At 38.9% G+C, this 21,308-nt stretch overlaps 1 protein-coding gene across 1 annotated transcript; it reads right to left on the bottom strand.

Annotated features, from left to right (window-relative positions):
* Nucleotides 1-16,547: 16,547 nt before the first annotated feature.
* Nucleotides 16,548-19,725, bottom strand: LOC148018113 (heat shock cognate 70 kDa protein 2-like). The gene is made up of 2 exons (XM_087662122.1): nucleotides 19,344-19,725; nucleotides 16,548-18,714 (listed from the first exon to the last, which is right to left on the bottom strand). Exons 1-2 carry the CDS (start codon nucleotides 19,552-19,554, stop codon nucleotides 16,979-16,981), a joined length of 1,947 nt encoding a protein of 648 aa, XP_087518248.1. The 5' UTR covers nucleotides 19,555-19,725; the 3' UTR covers nucleotides 16,548-16,978.
* Nucleotides 19,726-21,308: the final 1,583 nt, after the last annotated feature.

Below are 21,308 nucleotides of genomic sequence, written 5' to 3'. Positions count from 1 at the left end.
GAGCTTCATGCAACATTGCTGGTTGTTTGAATTCAAGAACACACCTTCTCAATACATTATCAACTCCCCTTCTATACAATGTGTTCAAAATGACATGAAATAATCTACTCTTTAATGCCAACTTTCTTCTTTGATCTGCTGAAAGGTGCGCGGCATAATTCCTGACTTCACAAAATGCAGCATCTGGTCATAATAGGAATCGGGGTTAAGCACCTGAACCTCAAAAAGTTTAGCATCAGGTAACTGATCATGAATTCTTGCTTCAGACTCATCAGTTTGCAATCTACTGAGATAATCAACAATGGCATGCTCTTTCTAGGGGTATGAATAACCTTAAAATCAAACTCTTATAGAAATAGCATCCATCTAGCCAATCTACCTGTCAATTGGGGCTTATTAATAAAAAGCAGCAATGCTTGATGATCCACATGGAAAACAACCTGATTTCCCAATAAATAATGTTTGAATTTATGCACCGAGAAGACCATTCCAAGTGCTTCTCTTTCTGTTATTGAATAGTTTTTCTCTGCAACACTTAATCTCGTACTTGCATAATAAATTGGTATGTACCACATAGGCAATTTATCCTGTATGAGAACAGCTCCCACTTCCAAATCAAATGCATCCACAAAAACATGAAAAGGTAATTCCCATGCTAGAGGTTGTGAAATTAGAGCCACCACCAATATCTTTTTCAAAACACTAAAAGCTCTCTCCTGATCTTCCCTCCAGAAAAATGGCATCCCCTTCTTTGTGAGAGTTGTAAGAGGAGAATAGATATGTGACGGGTACCTTAAGTATCTGCCATGCTACTTAATCTGCCCCACAAACCTCATGATCTCTTGCACACGACTGGGAGCCTTAGGCTTCAGCACAATCGCAATCTTCGTGGGGTATATACTCATACCCTCTTAAGACAAGATATGACTCAACAACACACCTCTTTTGGCTGCAAACAGTGACTTAAAAGGATTTAATGACATACTAAAAATTCTGCATCTCTGAAAGCATAGTCTGAGGTGGTTTTAAGTGTTCTCTTTTCCTCCCAAAAGCTTATTTTCCATGGTAGATCCTAGCTCTAGCATATTGACATCATTTTGTGATGAGGTGAACTCTCTTACTTGCTCCATTCTGAACTCTACTCTTAGGTGGATCCCGATAGATTATTTGTATAGTCTATGTGCTAGATCGAGGCATGCAAAGGTAATAAATTGCGATCTGGTGCATGTGGGGCAACAACTCCACTAGAGTTGTACCCATCTCATCCGAGGACCACACCATGATGGATCTCATCAAGCATGATGTAGCCTTTGCCATCTATGTTTTGTGCACTGATGTGCAAGAGGATAGTGAGGAAGATATCAACGCATCCTCTTAGCTGCCTGTAGCTACAGTATTTCAAGGGGGAGCATGAGGAAATTGCTCTCAATCCAAGCAAGGAGGCAGCACAATGCTTAGTTATTGTGCACCCACATCCCTGCCCACCCTATTGAGATGTTGAGCAATGGGCCACCCCTTGCTTCTCTTCATGTTGTCACCATCAAGGGGATTGAATACCTATTTATGCAATATGTGTTGTAGATTTTGGAGATAATAGAAGAAGAACTATACTATATCATGGTGCATGATGCACAAAATGATTTTATAGATTTTGATGTATAGGATGTCCCACCATATGTGGATGATGTAGCTTGATATAATGGCACAAGCGTGGATGACATCTTTGCCATTGTGAGTATCCAAAAGTAAATTAAGGATGCAACACTAGAGTATGACATCTTGGATCAAGACTTTGAGCACTTGCAAAAAGTCTTTTTGGTCCTCAACTTGACTGCACAACACCTTCCCAAGAGAGAGATGAGGATGGTCCAATCGTAGGAGCAGATCTGGATGCTCTATTACAATGGTAGATAGATGACACAGAGAAGGTAATGTTTTTAGTTTTCAATGCAGCTTTAGCCATAAGGCCTCCAAGGCATCTGGACCCACAACATGAAATTTGACTGGGATCAGGGACCCCCACAGGAGCCCTAATGTCTGCACAAGCTTGCATTTGGGGGCTTGAACAGGGCTCTTGTAGGGATCTATCCCAAGCAAATTTCATATTGTGGGTCCACATGCCCTAGAGGCCATATGGGTGAAGTTGCATGCAAAATTGAAGTATATATATTTAACACTCCATGAATAGTGAGTCTGATACTAAACTTATGTGATGCAGGACATTATCTATATATATGAGTTTTCATGTAGGCAAGGTGGCCAATCTGGTGGCCAAGGAAGGATACATGACTCTGCATTAAAAGAGTATATTGGCCAACTTGTCAGCAACATAATAGTATTTCGTAAGACATGTTCTTCTGCTTTTGTTGAGAACTTCCTGAAATTGAGGGCAGTGACGAAGGATGGCACCTTCAAGACCATCCTCACCAACTCGAGTTTGGAAAAGTAGTGTTGCTTTGACATTTGAAGCTGCTCTACTTATTCATAAGTACTAGGTCTTGCCCACTTTTCTCCATGGTGGCCCGTGGTATGATTGCTAGAATTGAACACCCCATTGTCATTATGCAGGAACTTTTGGGAAAAAATCTATTGTTGCCTATGATAAAGAGCATCTTTGACCATGGGGAGCCTAGCTCCAGGAAGCCTAGAACAGATTAGATATACTTACTCCCTAATGATGTCCCTTTTGTAATGTATCACCGTTTATAATCTTCTCTTGTATTAATAAAAATCGATGTTGTTGGATTTGCATGAAAATGTAGTTTGTGATACGTATCATTTATGATTGTTTGTATTGAATGTTATGCTTATTTGTTAGATTTATATGCAACATGATTCGTTATTTAAATCTAATAAACAATGATTTATCGAATTCATGTGTAACATTTATTTATCTAAAGGCATGAAAGGATAACTTACATAAATAAATAAATAAAATAAAAAGTGACAAAAAAGATGCACCAAAAAATTTATATTAATATTCATGACAATTTACAGAGGATCTAATACAAGCAGGGTTTTACAAAATTGTTTTAGAAGCTAGATTCCATAGATGTATCACTAGTAGATCCCTATTGTTGCCACTCTCCACCAGGACTGTCCCTCCATTGTCAAAAGAATCTCGCTATCTGTAGATCCTTGTCAGTGAGACAATGACCCTCCTTGCATGCATTGCTGCATGACCAACTCTTTAAACAAGTCAACGAGGAAGGCTTCAATAGCTTCTTGTAGTGCAAGGAGGGCCTGGGTAGTCGACCGATCAGGTCAATCCACACCTGAACTATTGAAGAAGTGTCTCCTGCTATTTCTAATTAGTATGTTCTACATTGTCTCTCGCACCACCTTTTATGTAGCCTTTGGTATCAAGAGGTGTGTGGTCTTCTGATAATAGCGGATCTCTCATAGGGCCAATGTGCCTGGCTTCCATGTCTGTGTGGGATGCTTGCGATGGTGGTGGAACGCAAGGGGAGGTTGTCTCTGCGTGGGAGTTCTTGGGGGGAATCTCCAAGCTACTTTCTTGGTGTGTGCCATGTCTTCTAGGAGTGAGAACTTGAAACACCGAATTTAAATGGGTAGAATGAGGTGAAACTTTCAACTTATAGCCAATTTTTTTAAAATCCATAAACTTGAATTAATGTATCCAAAATTTAGAAGAAATATGACCAGTGATCAGATTGACTTGTAATTTTACATGTGAACTCTTCTAGGACTCATCAACCACCCAAAAAAAAAATTGTCTCCATTAGAAGTCTTTGGGACACCTAGTCGGAGGCTTGCATGTGGGGCCTTAAATCTAGAAAATCAAGGCTCCACATGAGAGCCTCTGGCCAAGTGTCGTAGAGGCTTCTAATGGCACCAATTTTTTTGTTTTCATCAGTTCTTATAATGCCTGACACATGGGTAAAGTTTCATTAGATTCAAATTTATAAAATTGATGATTGAATCTTTTTTGGAAAATGCAGTAACTAGATTATACTTTGTTGAGAACAAAAAAAGTTTACAGAGTATGCGTAATTGCGCATTAAATATATTCTTGACCAAACTATGTGCAACATTGGAAACTTAAAAAGTCACAAAATACAAATCATGGGCAAAATGGAATATCATATATTGGATATAGTATTGCCAAACCATAAAATACAGTAAAGATATAGTGCATTGGCCCAAGTACAACTGTTCACTGACGTATGCATGATTGCACATAAAATTTATCATCAACAAAACTACTCGCAAAATTGGAAACTTAAAAATTCACATAATGCATGTCATGGGAAAAGTAGAATATCATCTATTAATTATAGTATCACGAAACCACAAAATACACAATAGATAGTACATCGCACCAAGTATAACTAGAGATAGGCAAAATTCAGCTCCATTTTGAGGGCCATTGCTATTAAATATTTGAAGGTCTACTGGAAGGATAACCAAAAACTAAGCTCCATAAAATCTACAACTAGACCTAAGCTAAACATAGATCAATTTACAAGGTAGCTTCTCAAAGCATGTTGTTGACATCAAGATTAAATGCATCCTTGTTGTGAATTCTATGAATGAGAATCAAATCTATGGGCTTAATAGTGATACGTCGGGTATGAATGGATAGAAGTTGACCATCACTCATGAGATCAATCAAGTGTTTTTCAACTGCCTCTTGGAGAGAAAGCAAGGAGGCTTCCCGTAATCATCACCCCACATTCCTTTCATGGTTCCTTGAAAAGAACTTGTGATGATGCCCTGACTACAGATCTTGTTGTATTTCTCCCACCAACCTAGAGAATGGTGCCTTAGGAATAATTAAGTTGCCAGTCTTCTGGAATTTCCTTATCTCACACAGAGTAGCTATGCATAATCTCCATCTCTGGAGCATGTGGACCACAATTTCTAGACAATGGCAGACCATTATTCTTGATAGATGGGCCATCATTATTGACCACACTAGGGCCACCATTGTTGGCCGTAGTAGCACCACCATTATTAGTTATAGTAGGGCTACCGTTGTTAGCCATCACCAGGGGGCTATTATCACTCACAGTACGTTCACTAGATTTAGAAGAGTATTGAGCTCTTGATATTGCATGTGTCTTCTTGATAGGAAGCTTGGAATGTGCCATGGTTGTGATGATGTGTAGGATAGAAAAGTGGAGGGTAGAGTGAAGAGTAATGGGAAAAAATGAAAGGAGAGACTTGACTTAAATATGAAACATTTAAACTTATTGTAGTCTAAATGAACTTTAAAATTACTTTAGTATAAATTAACTTTCAAACTTACTGTAGCATAAATGAACATCTCTCTCTCTCTCTCTCTCTCTCTCTCTCTCTCTCTCTCTCTCTCTCTCCTGCCACCCCCTTATGCCCTTCTCTCTTTAGGCTAATGAATTTTCCAAGGTTTGGAATTTTTAAATCTTTGTCTTATCATCTTCAAATTGAATTTTCATAATTTAAATTTAATTTTTTGAAAGTCCCAACAATATCTTGTATTTATAGTCAAATAAAGGACTCAAGTAGAGATAAACTTAAACTTCTTTCTCTGAGATAGGCATTGTTACATTGTCTCTTCTCCCAAGAAGTGTGATTTAAGATTAATAGATCCAAAAGATAAAGCAATTAATATCAAAACTTTGGAAAACATAGTTTGAACCTTTGAAAATTTAAAGAAAATTTACAAAATGTTCTTTTAGTCAAATTCAAATAGACAAACTATCTAAAGCTTAAGATAGAAGGGTTAAAGACATCTCATGTTTAAGATAGGAGTATTGATGAGCCATATTCTTAGTAGCTGTATTCTCTCTTGGACTCTAAATGCATCAAAATTGTATCTAGGTCTCCATTTCTCTCCATCTCTCTCTTGGGTTGCTAACCATTCTACTTGGCATTGTCTAGTTGTGTTGTGTTCATATCTTACTTTTTTCACTTCATATATTGCCCTACTTATAGGTTCTAATTGAGAGATTTTGGAATTCCTTTTTTTTCATCGTATCATATCTCTAATCTCCTATTATACCATTGGAATAGTTGCCTCATATAATTGGAATCATTGATGCCACCTCCATGATCAGTTGCCTTTTGAAAAGCATAATGAGCTTGCCAATGAGATCATTCCATGCCTTGAGTTGACCGTACTACTAGATTCCATTGATTTGCAAAGTATGGACCATGTACCTTAAGTATATGCTGTATAAGAAAGAGATATTAGAAACACAAACTAATTCTCAATGATGATATATTTTTGTAATGGTGACAATATTGACCATGTAGTGTGTTATGTTGCTTGAAGTCCATGCCTCCACCATAGAGTCGTGAAATTTAATAATTGTCTTTTTAAATGTATTGGCATCACCATCCCTAAACCTCAACTTTTGTAAGAGACATGCTAATCTATCTAGGTGTATCCACACTTCTGCCTTTGTAAATCCTCATTTTTCCTCCATTTCTGCAATTTGGAATAGTAAGATGCAACTTTTTCCATGCTTCATACTTCTCTGGTTGTTTCACAAGTATATTGCCTTTCTCATCTCGAGGTGGAGATACAAACTTCCTAGGCTTGGGTCCACCAAAGCATGGTTTGCAAGGGATATCTCCACTCTTGCTCAATTTTGTCTCGTCCTTTTTTATTACTTGGGCCCCTACAATCCAACTTTAAAGATGGCTTATTCTACCTTCCACATGTAGCATCAGCTTCTGACATAGGTTGCATCTTGTATATGAAGCATACATATTCATATACTGCCATTCAACTTGATAGTCTCCAAATCCTTAAACAAGTAAAGTTGCTTCATTATTTTGTTGTTGAATAACACTGGGTATATTAGTGAGCTTTAAAAAATTTTAAGTACTTCATGGTCCTCTTTTGGTACTTCAAATGGTGCAACCCACCATATTTCATTCTTTGATTGCACACTAAAGTATAAAGGATGGTTTTCATTGATGTCGGGATCCAACGATCAATTCATAAGTGCTATACTCACAAGTTCGAGTTTTTCCCCCTTGATAATCTCACTCTCATCAAGTTTGCGGACAAACTTAGCTTGCCTCTACATTCTTCCAACAACATATTGTAGAACTTGACCATAGCCACCTACACCCTATATATATCCAATATAAAGTTGTTGGATGCATTTAATACAAATATAACCTCTTTGGAACCATACTTCAGTATGTGGGTGTGTTCCAGATATGTAGGCTCACCAATTAGCTCTAAACTTGGCAGAGGCACTACTCGCTTAGTTTTAAAGATTTGCTTAAAACTTGTACCTAATTGTTGATAGAGCATACTGTATAACTCAAAATTCAGTTCCACCTTGTCACATAATCCATGAGCATCTGTAGTAGTAAATAAATTGCTTACATTCCTAAGACGTTCACTCATGACACCATCCACAATATCCCTGAATTGAAAATTTTCCAATGCATTTTTGACCATATTCTTGCTAATGACTTTAGCAATAGTGTCATTATCTACACGAGGAAGCATATTTCTCATTGTAGCAGATTGAGCATATATCTGTCTGTGATATTATCCACTTCCTTTGGTTAATTGGTAAATTGGTTTAACTAATCGGATGCGCTGATGTGCCTCTTTGGTTTTTAAAGTGGGCTAATCTCTAAAGTTCTTTAAGTTTCTATTCTCTTTCTCCAACTCTATAATTTTAGATTATAACTCAATATTTTGTACTTGTGTAGCATGCATAGCATCTTCAATGATAGACATTGCTTGTTGTAGGCTTTGATTATCCTTATCCTTCTTAGCCATCAATCTATCTTTTTCCATCAAAGACTACATACACCCTTGTAATCTTGTCTGCATATTTGTTAAGGTTTGATGAGCCCATGTTGATCCTCGTGTCATAAGTCTACATGTGTTGTATCCATACAATCCTTCATTGACTTCACAAACAAACTTTACAAATGATGTAACCCCATTAAATGGTGGGGGCCTTTGAGTTAGTGGATCAGGTGGATAAATGAATACATTAACCCAAAGATCCACATTTCTTTCTTGTTGCACCCTGTATCTTATTGCATCATCCCTTTCCACACAGTGCTTTTGAACAGTGATGCATATTCATCCTCCAATTGGAAGTGAATATCTCTCTTTCTCTTAGAACGTTCTACACCTCCATTCTATAAAGAAAAATGTATGATAATTTTAACTTGGATTAACATTCAAATCATATAATTATACCCCTTTGATTCACTATATTTGTATTCTTTTTTACCCAATTGGATATTGACTCTTTCACTTGATTTCAATCATGATAGACCCTAACCAACCCCTAGTTAGCCTCTAATCTTATCTTGGAATCAACTTCTAATTAGGCTCTCCTCTTATCTTCTATTATATCCAAAATACTCTCTCTATCTGTCTCTCTTTCTCTCTCAGCAAGAATTGGTCAATGATTATTAAATACATTTATACAAAAGATTGGATAATGAAGAACAATAATAGCATCTTATATTTTGCCCAAATGTACTCTTTGTCGCTCTAACACTTGTTTTCTTAGTTCATCTCACACAATCAGATAGTCTCTCTCTCTCTCTCTCTCTCTCTCTCTCTCTCTACATGAATTGTTACTTAAGAATTAAACAATAATTGTGAAGAATAGTAACATCAGATATTTAAAAATAAAGATACCTTCATTATCACACAGTCATAGAATAGTAATTGTGAAGAATAGTAACATCATAGAGATTAAAAAATAAATACACCTTCATTATCACACAGTCAGATACTCTCTCTCTCTCTCTCTCTCTCTCTCTCTCTCTCTCTCTCTTTGTGTCTCTACATGAATTGTTACTCAAGAATTAAACAATAACTGTGAAGAATAGTAACATCACAGAGATTAAAAAATAAAGATACCTTCATTATCACTTGATTGCTTATAATATAGACTGTTGAAGAGAGAGATTGCTTATAGTATAGTGTTGAAGAGGGAGATTACTTGTAGTAGTGTAGAGAGTGTTGTAGATGGAGATTATTTGATTTCAACAAATGGCATCAAAACCGCTCCTCAATGTTGCTTCAAAAGATTTCATATGCAAGAAACTGTATTTTGGAGGGAAAGAGAAGAGTACACAAAATTTGGGATAAAACTAGAGCTTTTAGAGGGAAAGAAGAAATGCCCAAAAATGGGCATATATTTGTCCAAAAGAGATATAAATTTACAAGGAAAATATCGAGTCAAAAAAGGTGTCTTTAAGTAAAAAATAATCTTAAAATATGATGTACATCAATTTATACTGTTTTTAAACTTCCATCCTTTTAAGAAGTAAGAATGGAAATGATTTTAATATATTTTAATGTTGAAAAGTCATGAGGGTATTAAAGAGTTGTCTGTCAATGATTGGATCAATTTTTGAAAAAAATAAAAATGCATTTTTTTAGTTGTGAGGATTTTGAGAAAAAATGACCTCATCCTACAATTTGGGGATAAAATAATATGTGAATTCTATAAAACTACAAATACAAGATTTGCTTGATTGTTGTAGAAGATCTCTTATTGTAACATTACTTCGAAATCTCTTTTTAGGGAGAGAGAGAGATGAGAGAAACCCCTTAAGGGGAAAAAAGAGAGTCCATGTTTTTCCTATTGGCCACTACCGGATTGAACTCCTTAGAAACCATGTGTAGAAAGTTGATGTAGTTAGAGCCATCTAGGCCAAAGTTTGGGCTATCACAGTAGCGATAGCCCTAGAATTAGTCCTTGCAAGCGGATTGTTGATTTGTAAACTCTTCTCCTGGGTGCGTTTTTGACTATAGGAGGACTTTTGAAGCATTGCCAAACTAAGATTTAACATCCAACTAGCTCCCACCATATCCAAACCTCAAAAGAGTGCTATAGCTGATAGAGGCTAGTCTGGAAGAGGTTGTTATGATCCAAAACCTCGACCTTGCCTTCGTCATTACCAACTAGTGGGATCTCCTATACCACTTCCACCATATGACAAAAAGAAGGCTCCATGAACTAGCTATTGCCAAAGGAAGGGGAGGATGCTGAGCAAGAACAAGAGGAAACAAGAAGGTAAAATGTTGCTTGCACATAGCCCGCAAGGATTCGCAAGTAGGTAGCCACTTGCTTGCACTCAATGAGGAGGTATTCCAAGAAGACTCTAGCCTAATTAATTAGAGGATGGTTGGGAAGGAAAAACATGGAGACCACCTTGCGAGACATATTGAAGGCCTTTGACTGCATGCATAAAGTATCAATCAAAAGCTTCATCCTATTGAGGCTTGTAGCTTTTCATCATGGAGCTCAATAGATGAGATGGACCATGGTTGGTAGCAAATAGATAATGCCAAGTATGTAAAGAAGAAGATGAAGAGAGCTCAATGAAGGGCAAAGGGAAGGATCACTAGTGTAATCATATGAAGAGAACACACAAATGATAGGGAGAATGAGGGAAAATTACTTTTGATAGGTATTAAGCCATGAACCATAGAAAATTGAATTCCACGAATGCATGGATGCCACATCGGTATACTGTCCCATAAGAAACCATACGTACCCCTCGTATATTGATGCATTGTACTATTGTCAATTGTAGCCGTCACTTGAAAAATGAGTCATAATTTTTAAGAAGATACACGTCAACATCATTAATCAAATAGAAATAAAATTTCAATTTGCACTTTATCAATCAACAGAGTAGAAGAACCAAATTGGAAATTAGATGGATTGAAAGTCAAAACAATATGCTTCGGGTCAGAAGAAGAATCCATTTATAGCAAAAAGGGGCACACCAAGCTTGCAACATGGTAGTGTCACAATCAAAACCAATTTACCATGTGAGGGATGAGATTTCCCCAGAGGTTGGTAATGTAAAAAGCATTAGAGCGAGTCTTGAAAACCAAAACCACTTGTCCTTGCTCAAGGAGCCTCTTCTTGGACAAGCAATCCATTTGATGGTTATGCAAAAGTTGGGACTCTAAAAGAAGAGAAGAACTCCATATATGGTCCTCATCTAGTTCTGACAAGGCTGTCAACTGAAATGGGAGGGAATTCTCCAAAGGGATTTGATCTTTCACAACATTCATAGATTAAGAACTAGGAATTTTAGGGGCATCATAGCTTCCATGTCAAATGCTAGTTTGTTTGGAGTCAAGCTAGTTGCTACCTTAAAGGATGAGTGATAGGCCCATAATGTTTTTGGAAGCTTAGTATCCAAATCTTTCTAGTCTTGTGCAATTGGGTTAGGGTTGCACAAGGTTTTATTGGTAGACTCTACCAAACCATTTGCCTATGGATAGTATGGAGAGGACTTCTTATGGATGATGAAGAAGACAACAATTGATTTCTTAACGATCTTATTGATAAAGTGAACACCCCAATCACCAAGGAGATCTATTAGACTCCCATAGCATGTAAAAATATCATTGAACAAGCACTTGGCCACCACTGACTGAGACAAATTGTTCGGAAGATCCAAAGCCTCGATCCATTTGGTGTAGTAATTCATCGTAGTGAGGATGTACCTATTCTTGGTGTAAGATGCGATTGGCTTGATAAATCAACAAACTCAAGTCCCTACTTGTGGAAGGGATCTAGAGGTAAGATAGGGTGGAGAGGGAGCTAATCTCGGGCTAGAGGTTCAACCAATCTTTGACAAGGATCACATTGGTGAACCCATTTGCATACATTTCCCTGCATGGTGGGCCACTCTAGCCCTGCATGTTAGATTTTTTGAATAGTGACTTTTGCTAAGAAATGACCAGTATTAATGCCTAATGAGCTTCCTTCATGATTGCATTTTCCTTGATCAACAAGACCACCTACTACAATTGCAACACTCTGAACAAAGTTTGCAAACAAAGTATGATGATACAGTTGTCCAAGAATAGAGTCAAATTTGCTAGCTCTTCTTTAATCAAATTTACCATATAGTCTCCTCATTCTTTTCATCCACTCCACAACCCTTATTTGTCACATCATCAAGAAATGCCATAGTAAGTTGCGGTATGTAGTCTCTCAAAACCTTATTCATCATCATACACATCATGTGGACTACAAAGTTTGTCGCTCCCTATGGAAGAGTACATATATGAACTAATCCCAATGGTGTCTTCACGATAGTGATATCTCTACTGTCCACCTACCAACTAGAATTGATCATAGCTTGAGTATATATCCCCCAATGAATAAATAGCCCTTCCCAGCAAATAACTCTGCAAATTCATCTACTACACACCTTGCACCAATATTCTGTATTGTCACTTTGTTGATTGGTTGCATAGCTTGGATGAACTGCAATGCACAATTTTTCTTAGGCATAGTTACCAACAATTTGAGAATATGGAGCTGAGGATGCCTCTAAAATTTTCATCATGATCTTCTCATTTTTATAATACAACACTATCATAGCCTCGAATTATAGTAGTGACTTCTAAAAACCCTAAAATTCCTTTACATTTGATTGCACTAGGTAATCCCTAAGAGTATCTCTATTTCTTACATGATTAACACACATGTCAAGAGCTATCTTGCTCTTCTACCATCTTTGCTCCTAACATGAGCATATGCTAAGCTATCATCAAGTACTTTAGTCTCCATTCTCACTGCAATGATATATGGTTGTCCCAAAATAATCGGATAACTGCATGTATCCTATACCAAAAAATGTTGATCATCTTGTACATCCCCAATAGTCACATGAACCTTTGGGCATGCAACATAAAGCTCTCTAAAGGAGTTATTTGCAGCTTGTGTTCTCCAGCCATGGTCTACATTAACTATCCAACCACCATTCTCATATACATAGTGTGTCATGACATTTATTTCATGCCCATGATCGAGTAATGCGATGCATGGGATCTTTCACACTTTGATTTCACTACAGTCTATATAGTGGCTCTAGCCCAATGTGTATGTGAATAGTGGCTTTTAGGAACAAAACGAGAAGCCTCATCCTCATTAGATTGCAACTTCATGACAGCCCCATGAATAGTGTTGTTACCAACAACATTTTTCCCCTTTTCAACCTCATCCTACTTTAAAATAACAAAAGATTCATAATCAAAATCCAATTGTATCCCTTGCAAACCCATCCCCTCTTTAACTTGCATCATATTTTTATGTTTGTAAAAAAGGAATAACCATTCTTGAATTTGTTTTGGAAATCATATTACAAATCATAGGCAAATATTTATTTCAACCACACGAAAATAAAATCTATCTATTCGCTCGTGTTTCAGAGTTGTACTCATGTGCCCCTTTGCGAAGTAAATGAGTGAAGTGTCCTAGTCTCATCAAGCCCAATGATGGGACTTTGGACATCTTATTCATTTAAGAGGTTCAATCTGCAAAATACGATGTTTATCTCTCACCTAGCCTTTCGCACACTTCATAAATGCCAAAATTTGCTTGCGTGGACTCTTTTCAAGCTTGAACGACACTTTTTTGGACACACTCAAAAAGAATGTTGGAACCAAAAAGTAAATTTTGTATAGAAAACAAACTCTAAAGAATGCCTTGAAACTCTCTTCTAAATTTCCTATACTTTGTTTCACATTGCATGGGCTAGAGGCTTTGTAGAAATTCATGGGGGACAATCTACATCTTGAGGTACAATTATCTAGAGGGTAAGCTAGCACCAAGGGGAAGGGGGGTGGGAAATGGGGGGTGTTAAAATATATGTGTGGTTCTAGAGGCACAAGTGCTAGATGCCATGTAACTAAATCCTATAAGCAAGATTGAGGTGTATGTCCAAGCTAGAAAGCTATAAAACAATGTACTTGCTTTACTATCAATCAATTGAGTCTCTTTCATGCCATTATGGTTTCATTCTTGTTCATCTACATTCCCTCATAGTTTATCCTCACTCTCTAGCCTCAACCATGTTTTGTAATAGATATGAGTCTACATTGAGACACAATGAGAGAGAATCTTGAATCCATCCATGAGGGAGATATGATCAAATTGCCCTAAGATGGCAGAGAAGACAACATTGAGAAGTTGCAAGAGAGCAATATAGAAATCACCTCTCAGTACCTACACAAATATAGAGCATTCATGACCACAAATAATTTATCTATTCATTGAAAGATAGAAGAGCAGGAGCAAGGGAGAAGAAAGCTCATGTTTCTCTGAAAGATAATAATACAACAAGACACATACAATGGAGTCCCCTCTCTATACAAATGTTATTAATGGTGGCACATTATCTATAGCATGCATTCAGACTCTACCCACATCCACTTTGACTTGCATTTCTACTCCACTAATGTGGACTATACTGAGTTATTAAATGTTCAAAGAGATTAGTTGCTATAATCCCTATTCACCAGATATGCAACTAGTCGCACAAGTGAAATGCATTACCAACAAGAATCTACCATGTCTAATGGGATTCAATAGCTCAACCTAAGGAGCTAGTGGCGATAGGATGAAGAAAGCGGCTAGCAAGAGTGTGAGGTGATGAGTTGGCCCCATCCTTCACTAAATAGTCTAACCATTCCCCCTCTCCCCCCTTTTGTCCAATCCCCACCCCTTTACAAAAGAGTATGTAACACCTCTCCATTGCTTGATCTACCATTACAATGATAGCATGCAACAAATATGCTATTAAGGAGGCACTACCAATCAACATGATGAAGAAAGTGACTAGTATTAGTGTAAGTTGATAAATAAGTAGTACCCCACCCTTTACTAATTAGTCTAATGTCTTTCCTTATTGGCACTTCCTCCCCCCCTTTGCCCCAAATGAGGGGCCTTATCAAAGGGAGGATGCCATTGATGGCTTATACAATGAATATTAGGTGTATGGGATGGATCCGAGAGAGAGAGAGAGAGAGAGAGAGAGAGAGAGAGAGAGAGAGAGAGAGAGAGAGAGAGAGAGAGAGAGAGAGAGAGAGAGAGAGAGAGAGAGAGAGAGAGAGAGAGAGTTGAGGGGGAGGGAGGGGCTTAGTATATGTAAACCCTTTACATCGGCGTATTCAAGACCTATTTAAAAATACCCTTATCTGTGATTTTTTCCCAAGTAAAATACATCCTCTTTTCTATTCAATCTTTGAGTTGCCCCTTTATATGGTATCTTTTTGTTTGTACAAAATAAATTTAAAATATATTTTAAAAATACATTCTTTTGAACCCATGTGATACACACATTTGTAATGATGAGAGAGAGAGAGAGAGAGAGAGAGAGAGAGAGAGAGAGAGAGAGAGAGAGAGAGAGAGAGAGAGAGAGAGAGAGAGAGAGAGAGAGCCTTGGTTGACCTGAATACACACCTCATGCACCACACGGAGAAAGAGAGCAATCAAACGGAATTAAAAAATATCAAAAAGAAAAAAAAAGAGGTTCAAAAAATTATATGCTTTCCATGTGGAATTGGCTTTGAGGCTTGAGAAATATACCATCATGACTTATGATTGAATCAAATAGAAATGAAACTACATTGGAGAGCTATTTGTAGCATTTTAAAGTGGTGTCTACCTTGCATTATAAATTCATGGTCTTTCTAGGAGAATATCTTGATCAACATGGTTAGTTGCCATGAGAGCATATTCACAATGTTCATATCATGAGGATAGTTGAATTTTAAATAACTATTAGACCAATAGTTCAATGAAACCATCTAAAATATGACATTAAAAATTACTTGAACAAGCAGAAGCATGGTAAAGTTATTTGTTTGCTAATAAGTGGAAGTATTAAGGAGTCCTATTTACATGACATTAAAGAGGAAACAAAAGACCTACAATGATATAAAGAAACTTGGACTTATAACCTAACTCCTCTTTCTTTGTTCCCAAAGTTAACATGCTTGTTTTGTATTAGTTTGCTAGTAAGTGAAACAACTAAACAAGTTAAACATTGTGTCAAAGACATGAGATCTAAGCTAGGATCAAGGAAGTTGGACTAATCTACTTCCTCTATATTTGGATTAGCCTTGGAGCCATTATTTGTAGCTCCATGATGGATAGCACTCCCTGCCATATTAGGCATGGTATCGACCCGATACATTTTGGCAATGATGGGGTTGTATAGGCACCAAGCGTATGAGAATTAAGTAAAATACCAAAAGCTTAAAGAGAATGAAAAATGACTTTAAGAAATAGAAAAAGAGGGTGTTGTATAGGCATCAAGCCTATGGGAATTAAGTAAAACACCAAAAGCTTAAAGAGAATGAAAAATGACTTTAAGAAATAGAAAAAGAGGTTTGAAACATTGTATGCTTGCCACGTAGGATCGATGTGAGGCTCGAGAGATCTTTCAATTATAAGATTATAAGATAAGATAAGATATAAGATATGAGATAGTATGAATAAGAAAGAAGAGATATACTTACCACCTTATTTGAAAAGATACCTTCAAGTCTTATTATCCGATTAGATAAAAATGAAAATAGATTGGAGAGTTATTTTTAGCCTTTCAAAGTGGCATCTAGCTTGCATTATACATCCATAGTCTTTTTTAGGAGAAGATAGTGACAACATTGTTTGTTTTTAGGAGAACATATTAGTAATATTCATGCCACAAGGTTAATTGAACTTTAAATAGCTAATAGACCAATAGTTCAATGAAACCATCTAAAATAGGATACCAAGACCTACTTGAAACAAGAAAAAAAAGAGCAGGCTGTTAATTTGCCAATAAGTGGAAGTACTTACTAAGTCTAAGGAGTCTCAATTACGTGACATTAAAGACAAGAATAAGACCTACACCGATCCAAAGGAACTTGAACTTGTAACCTACCTCATCTATCTTTGTCCCGAAGTTAACTTGCTTGTTTTGCACTAGTTTGCTAGTGGAAGCACTAAACAAGTAACATTGAGGCGGAGACATGAGACCTAGGTTACTATCGAACAAGTTGGACTAATCTACTTCCTCTGTGTTTGGCCAGTTAATCTGCTAGTTTTGCACTAATTTTCTAGTTAGTGGGAAGCACTAAAGAAGTCACATTAAAGCGGAGACATGAGATCTAGGCTAGTATTAAGCATTAAAGCGGAGACATGAGATCTAGGCTAGTATTAAGGAAGTTGGACTAATCTACTTCCTCTATCTTTGGCCCAGCCCCGGAGCCATTATCTGCAGCTCCATGATGGCCAGCACTCCCTCCCATATCAGGCATGGCACCGCCCTGGTACATCTTGGCAATGATGGGGTTGCACAGGCTCTCAAGCTCCTTCATCTTGTCATCGAACTCATCAGCTTCGGCCAGCTGGTTCTGATCCAGCCAGTGAATGGCCTGATCCACAGCCGTCTCGATCTTCTTCTTCTCGGCAGGGTCCAGCCTTCCCGCTATCTTCTCGTCCTTGATGGTGTTCCTCATGTTGTAGGCATAATTCTCCAGGGAGTTCTTTGATTCTACCTTCTTCTTGTGCTCCTCGTCCTCGGACCTGTACTTTTCTGCATCCTGCACCATCTTCTCGATCTCCTCCTTGCTCAGCCTGCCTTTGTCATTGGTGATGGTGATCTTATTCTTCTGGCCCGTCGTCTTGTCCTCTGCAGACACATTCAAGATGCCATTGGCATCGATATCGAAGCACACATTGATCTGCGGGACCCCGCGTGGGGCTGAAGGGATGCCTGACAGCTCGAATTTGCCAAGGAGATTGTTATCTCTTGTCCTGGTCCTCTCACCTTCATACACTTGAATCAAAACACCGGGCTGGTTATCAGAATAGGTAGAGAAGATCTGCTCTTTCTTCGTCGGAATGGTCGTGTTCCGAGGGATTAAGATTGTCATCACGCCTCCAGCAGTCTCTAGACCGAGAGATAGGGGTGTGACATCCAGAAGCAGGAGATCTTGAACCTTCTCATTTCCTTCACCGCTCAAAATGGCGGCCTGTACAGCTGCACCATAAGCAACGGCTTCATCTGGATTGATGCTCTTACATAGCTCCTTTCCATTGAAGAAGTCTTGAAGCAGCTGTTGAACCTTCGGGATACGCGTCGAACCTCCCACAAGCACGACATCGTGGATGCTGCTCTTGTCCATCTTGGCATCCCTCAGGCACTTCTCCACAGGCTCCATGCATTTTCTGAACAGGTCCATGTTCAACTCCTCAAACCTGGCTCTGGTAATGGTGGAATAGAAATCAATGCCTTCGTAAAGAGAGTCGATTTCAATGGTCGTCTGTGCAGTGGATGAAAGAGTCCTCTTGGCCCTCTCGCATGCCGTTCTGAGCCTTCTCAAAGCCCGGGCATTGCCAGTGATCTCCTTCTTGTATTTCCTCTTGAACTCCTGAACAAAATGGCTCACCATGCGGTTGTCAAAATCTTCACCCCCTAGATGCGTATCTCCTGCTGTGGACTTCACCTCAAAGATTCCCTCTTCTATGGTGAGAAGAGACACATCAAACGTGCCTCCACCTAAGTCAAAAATCAGCACATTCTTTTCTCCAACGCTTGATGCCTTCTTGTCTAGACCATAAGCGATGGCTGCTGCTGTTGGCTCATTGATAATCCTCATGACATTGAGGCCTGCAATTACACCTGCATCTTTAGTGGCCTGCCTCTGCGAGTCGTTGAAATAGGCGGGAACTGTGACAACGGCATTCTTCACTGTGCATCCTAGAAAGGCCTCTGCTATCTCTTTCATTTTAATCAAGACCATGGAGGAGATCTCCTCGGCAGCAAACCGCTTCTCTTCTCCTTTATGGCTCACCACAATCATGGGCTTGTCGCCTGGCCCAGCAATGATCTTGAAAGGCCAAAGTTTGATGTCGCTTTGGACAGATGCATCAGAAAAGCGTCTTCCAATGAGACGCTTCGCATCTGCAGTCATACCAAGTCCCCAGTAATATTTGCATTCTTGGACAGGAAAATAACTTTCACACATTATATTGGACAGGAAAATAACTTTCACACATTATGTTGGACAGGAGAATAATTTCTAAATCCTGAATGAGCTTCTGCAAGGGAGACAGTGCAAGATACCTAACTAACTGTGAGCATATGCAGTGTCTTTTCTGTAGCAGCTCATGTGGATAAGCAAAGTGATTAATCCCCTTCTTGTGCATACTCCATATACGTTGATGTGTTCACGTATTTTCAATCAACAATGTTGAAACCTTGGTTATGTATTTCCCCAATTTGATGAAAGAGAGAAATTATTATGTAAGGCTGGTATCACAGATGCCTTGTTAAGGCTTTAGCCGTAACAAAGGCAGAAAAAACACTCGAGGTCTTGTACCAAACGTTCGAAGGTTGGTGCTTAACTAGTTGCTGCAAAGTCCATAGATCATTGATGCAGAAGTACGGTCCGGTAGTTTTGGCTATTTTGCCCCAGTTGTTTTATCAAGACTACCGTCTCACATTATACAAAATGCTAACCAAAGTTTCTACATCAAGAATGCTACAGTTGCAAGCTGACAGACGTTATGTAGAAGCGCAACAATGCTTACCGAAGACGGTATTAGTTGGATTCATGGCGACTTGATTCTTGGCAGCGTCGCCAATAAGGCGCTCGGTGTCGGTGAAGGCAACGTAAGAGGGGGTGGTGCGATTGCCCTGGTCATTGGCGATGATCTCGACGCGGTCGTGCTGCCACACGCCGACGCAGGAGTAGGTGGTGCCGAGGTCGATGCCGATGGCGGGGCCTTCCTTGGAGGCCATAGCTAGCGAGCACGAGGTAGAGGGGAAGAAGAAAAGGTGAGCAAGCGAGCGAAAGAAAAGATAGCTCAATTCTTATATGTTCTGTGCGTCTCTAGTTCGTTTGCCGTTTGCCAACCTTGAGAGAGAGAGAGAGAGAAGAAAATAGCCAACAGCCCCCCCCCTCTCTCTCTCGTTTCTGGAATCTTCTTATGTTCTTTGCGATTTAGCTCCTTTTCATACGCTCTCTATAACCGCTCCCTCCCTCCCTCTCCCTCTCTCTTCTTGACGTCACTCGCAACTTCCCTCGTTCAATTCAGCCCAATCATTTCTTTTACAAGAATTTCCAACATTTTCCCACAACATCATGAGCGTCTTTCTCCTCGGGACCTATCTTAGGCCGGTTACACATAGGGTTAAATCCAGTGCCTGCCTGTAAAACAGTTTGTGGAGTTGTTTACACACTAAAACAATGTTTATGCAACACCAAAAGTGCCATGTCCTAGTGCCTAGTAAAGGCCGACCTAATCCCCATCGACGGGGGTTCAAATCCTGTCAGGTACACGTAAACCTTTTTTAAATAATGGTCTTGTCGTCTAGTTAGTGGGCATGGAAAAATTCTGGGCGGGTGTCTACCAACTGAAAAAAGCAAAGCAAATCAAATCGCTCCACATCAACCAACAGACACTTTAATTTTTTTGGAAACTGGGCGTGGATGCCTATGTGTAATGGCCTTAGGCCCGTTACACAACGCTGGACGCCCAAATTTTACCAAAAAGGAAGTGTCTGTTAGTTGATGTGTCAATGCCTTACTCGGCCCACTTTTTTTTGGCTTGTGGACACTTTTGGGTGGGGGATTCTGGGCGGGTGTCTACCAACTGAAAAAAGCAAAGCAAATCAAATCGCTCCACATCAACCAACGGACACTTTAATTTTTTTGGAAACTGGGCGTGGATGCCTATGTGTAATGGCCTTAGGCCCGTTACACAACGCTGGACGCCCAAATTTTACCAAAAAGGAAGTGTCTGTTAGTTGATGTGTCAATGCCTTACTCGGCCCACTTTTTTTTGGCTTGTGGACACTTTTGGGTGGGGGATCTCCCTTGCTCAAGATGTTATCCATGCCCCCATGGACCAAAGGACAAGACTTTCAACAATAAAAAGTATGCATGGACTTTACATGATTTGAACCCCCACTAATGCGAAAAAGGCTAATGTGAACTACCATTAGGACATCAATCCATTGATATCAAAGCGAAATGCATTTGGTCTGTAAACAACTCATCAAATTGTTATGAGGGTGGGCAAGGGATTTATGGGTAACCACCTTCATAAGTCTCCTAGCCCCCATCCCAAGCCAGTAGTCCCTTGTCCCCAATTGCACCTAGCTCCCTATAGAAGAAGCCCATGAACTTGCCATAATCCATGATGTGGAAATTAGTTGAAACTTGTCTAAAATTTATTGTGTTTGGTTCTCTTGCAAAGACACAACATATACCTTAACACATGAGGCCATCAGGATAAAGGATGGGTTCAGACTAGGTGGCTAGATGCCTTACTAATGAGTATGTGCCCACACTCTTATGTGAAATATAACTTCGCATAGACATATTTAGTGTGCTAGGTGGCTTACATGGTCAAAGCTAAATGGCTGCAAGAGGATGTACATTCAAGCCCTACCAATGAGATTTTGAGTAATAATGTTGGTGCTTCTTATCTGCCTCATAGGATTAAAAACATAGCTCTTGTGCTAGACACTATTTGTATCAATCCTCTTGC

The sequence above is a fragment of the Lygodium microphyllum genome, chromosome 21 (genome assembly GCF_053477565.2).
Source record: "Lygodium microphyllum isolate KBCC chromosome 21, Lygodium_microphyllum_v1.1.10, whole genome shotgun sequence".
In the NCBI taxonomy this organism is placed as follows: Eukaryota; Viridiplantae; Streptophyta; class Polypodiopsida; order Schizaeales; family Lygodiaceae; genus Lygodium; species Lygodium microphyllum.
This window is presented reverse-complemented; position numbering and strand designations above follow the sequence as displayed.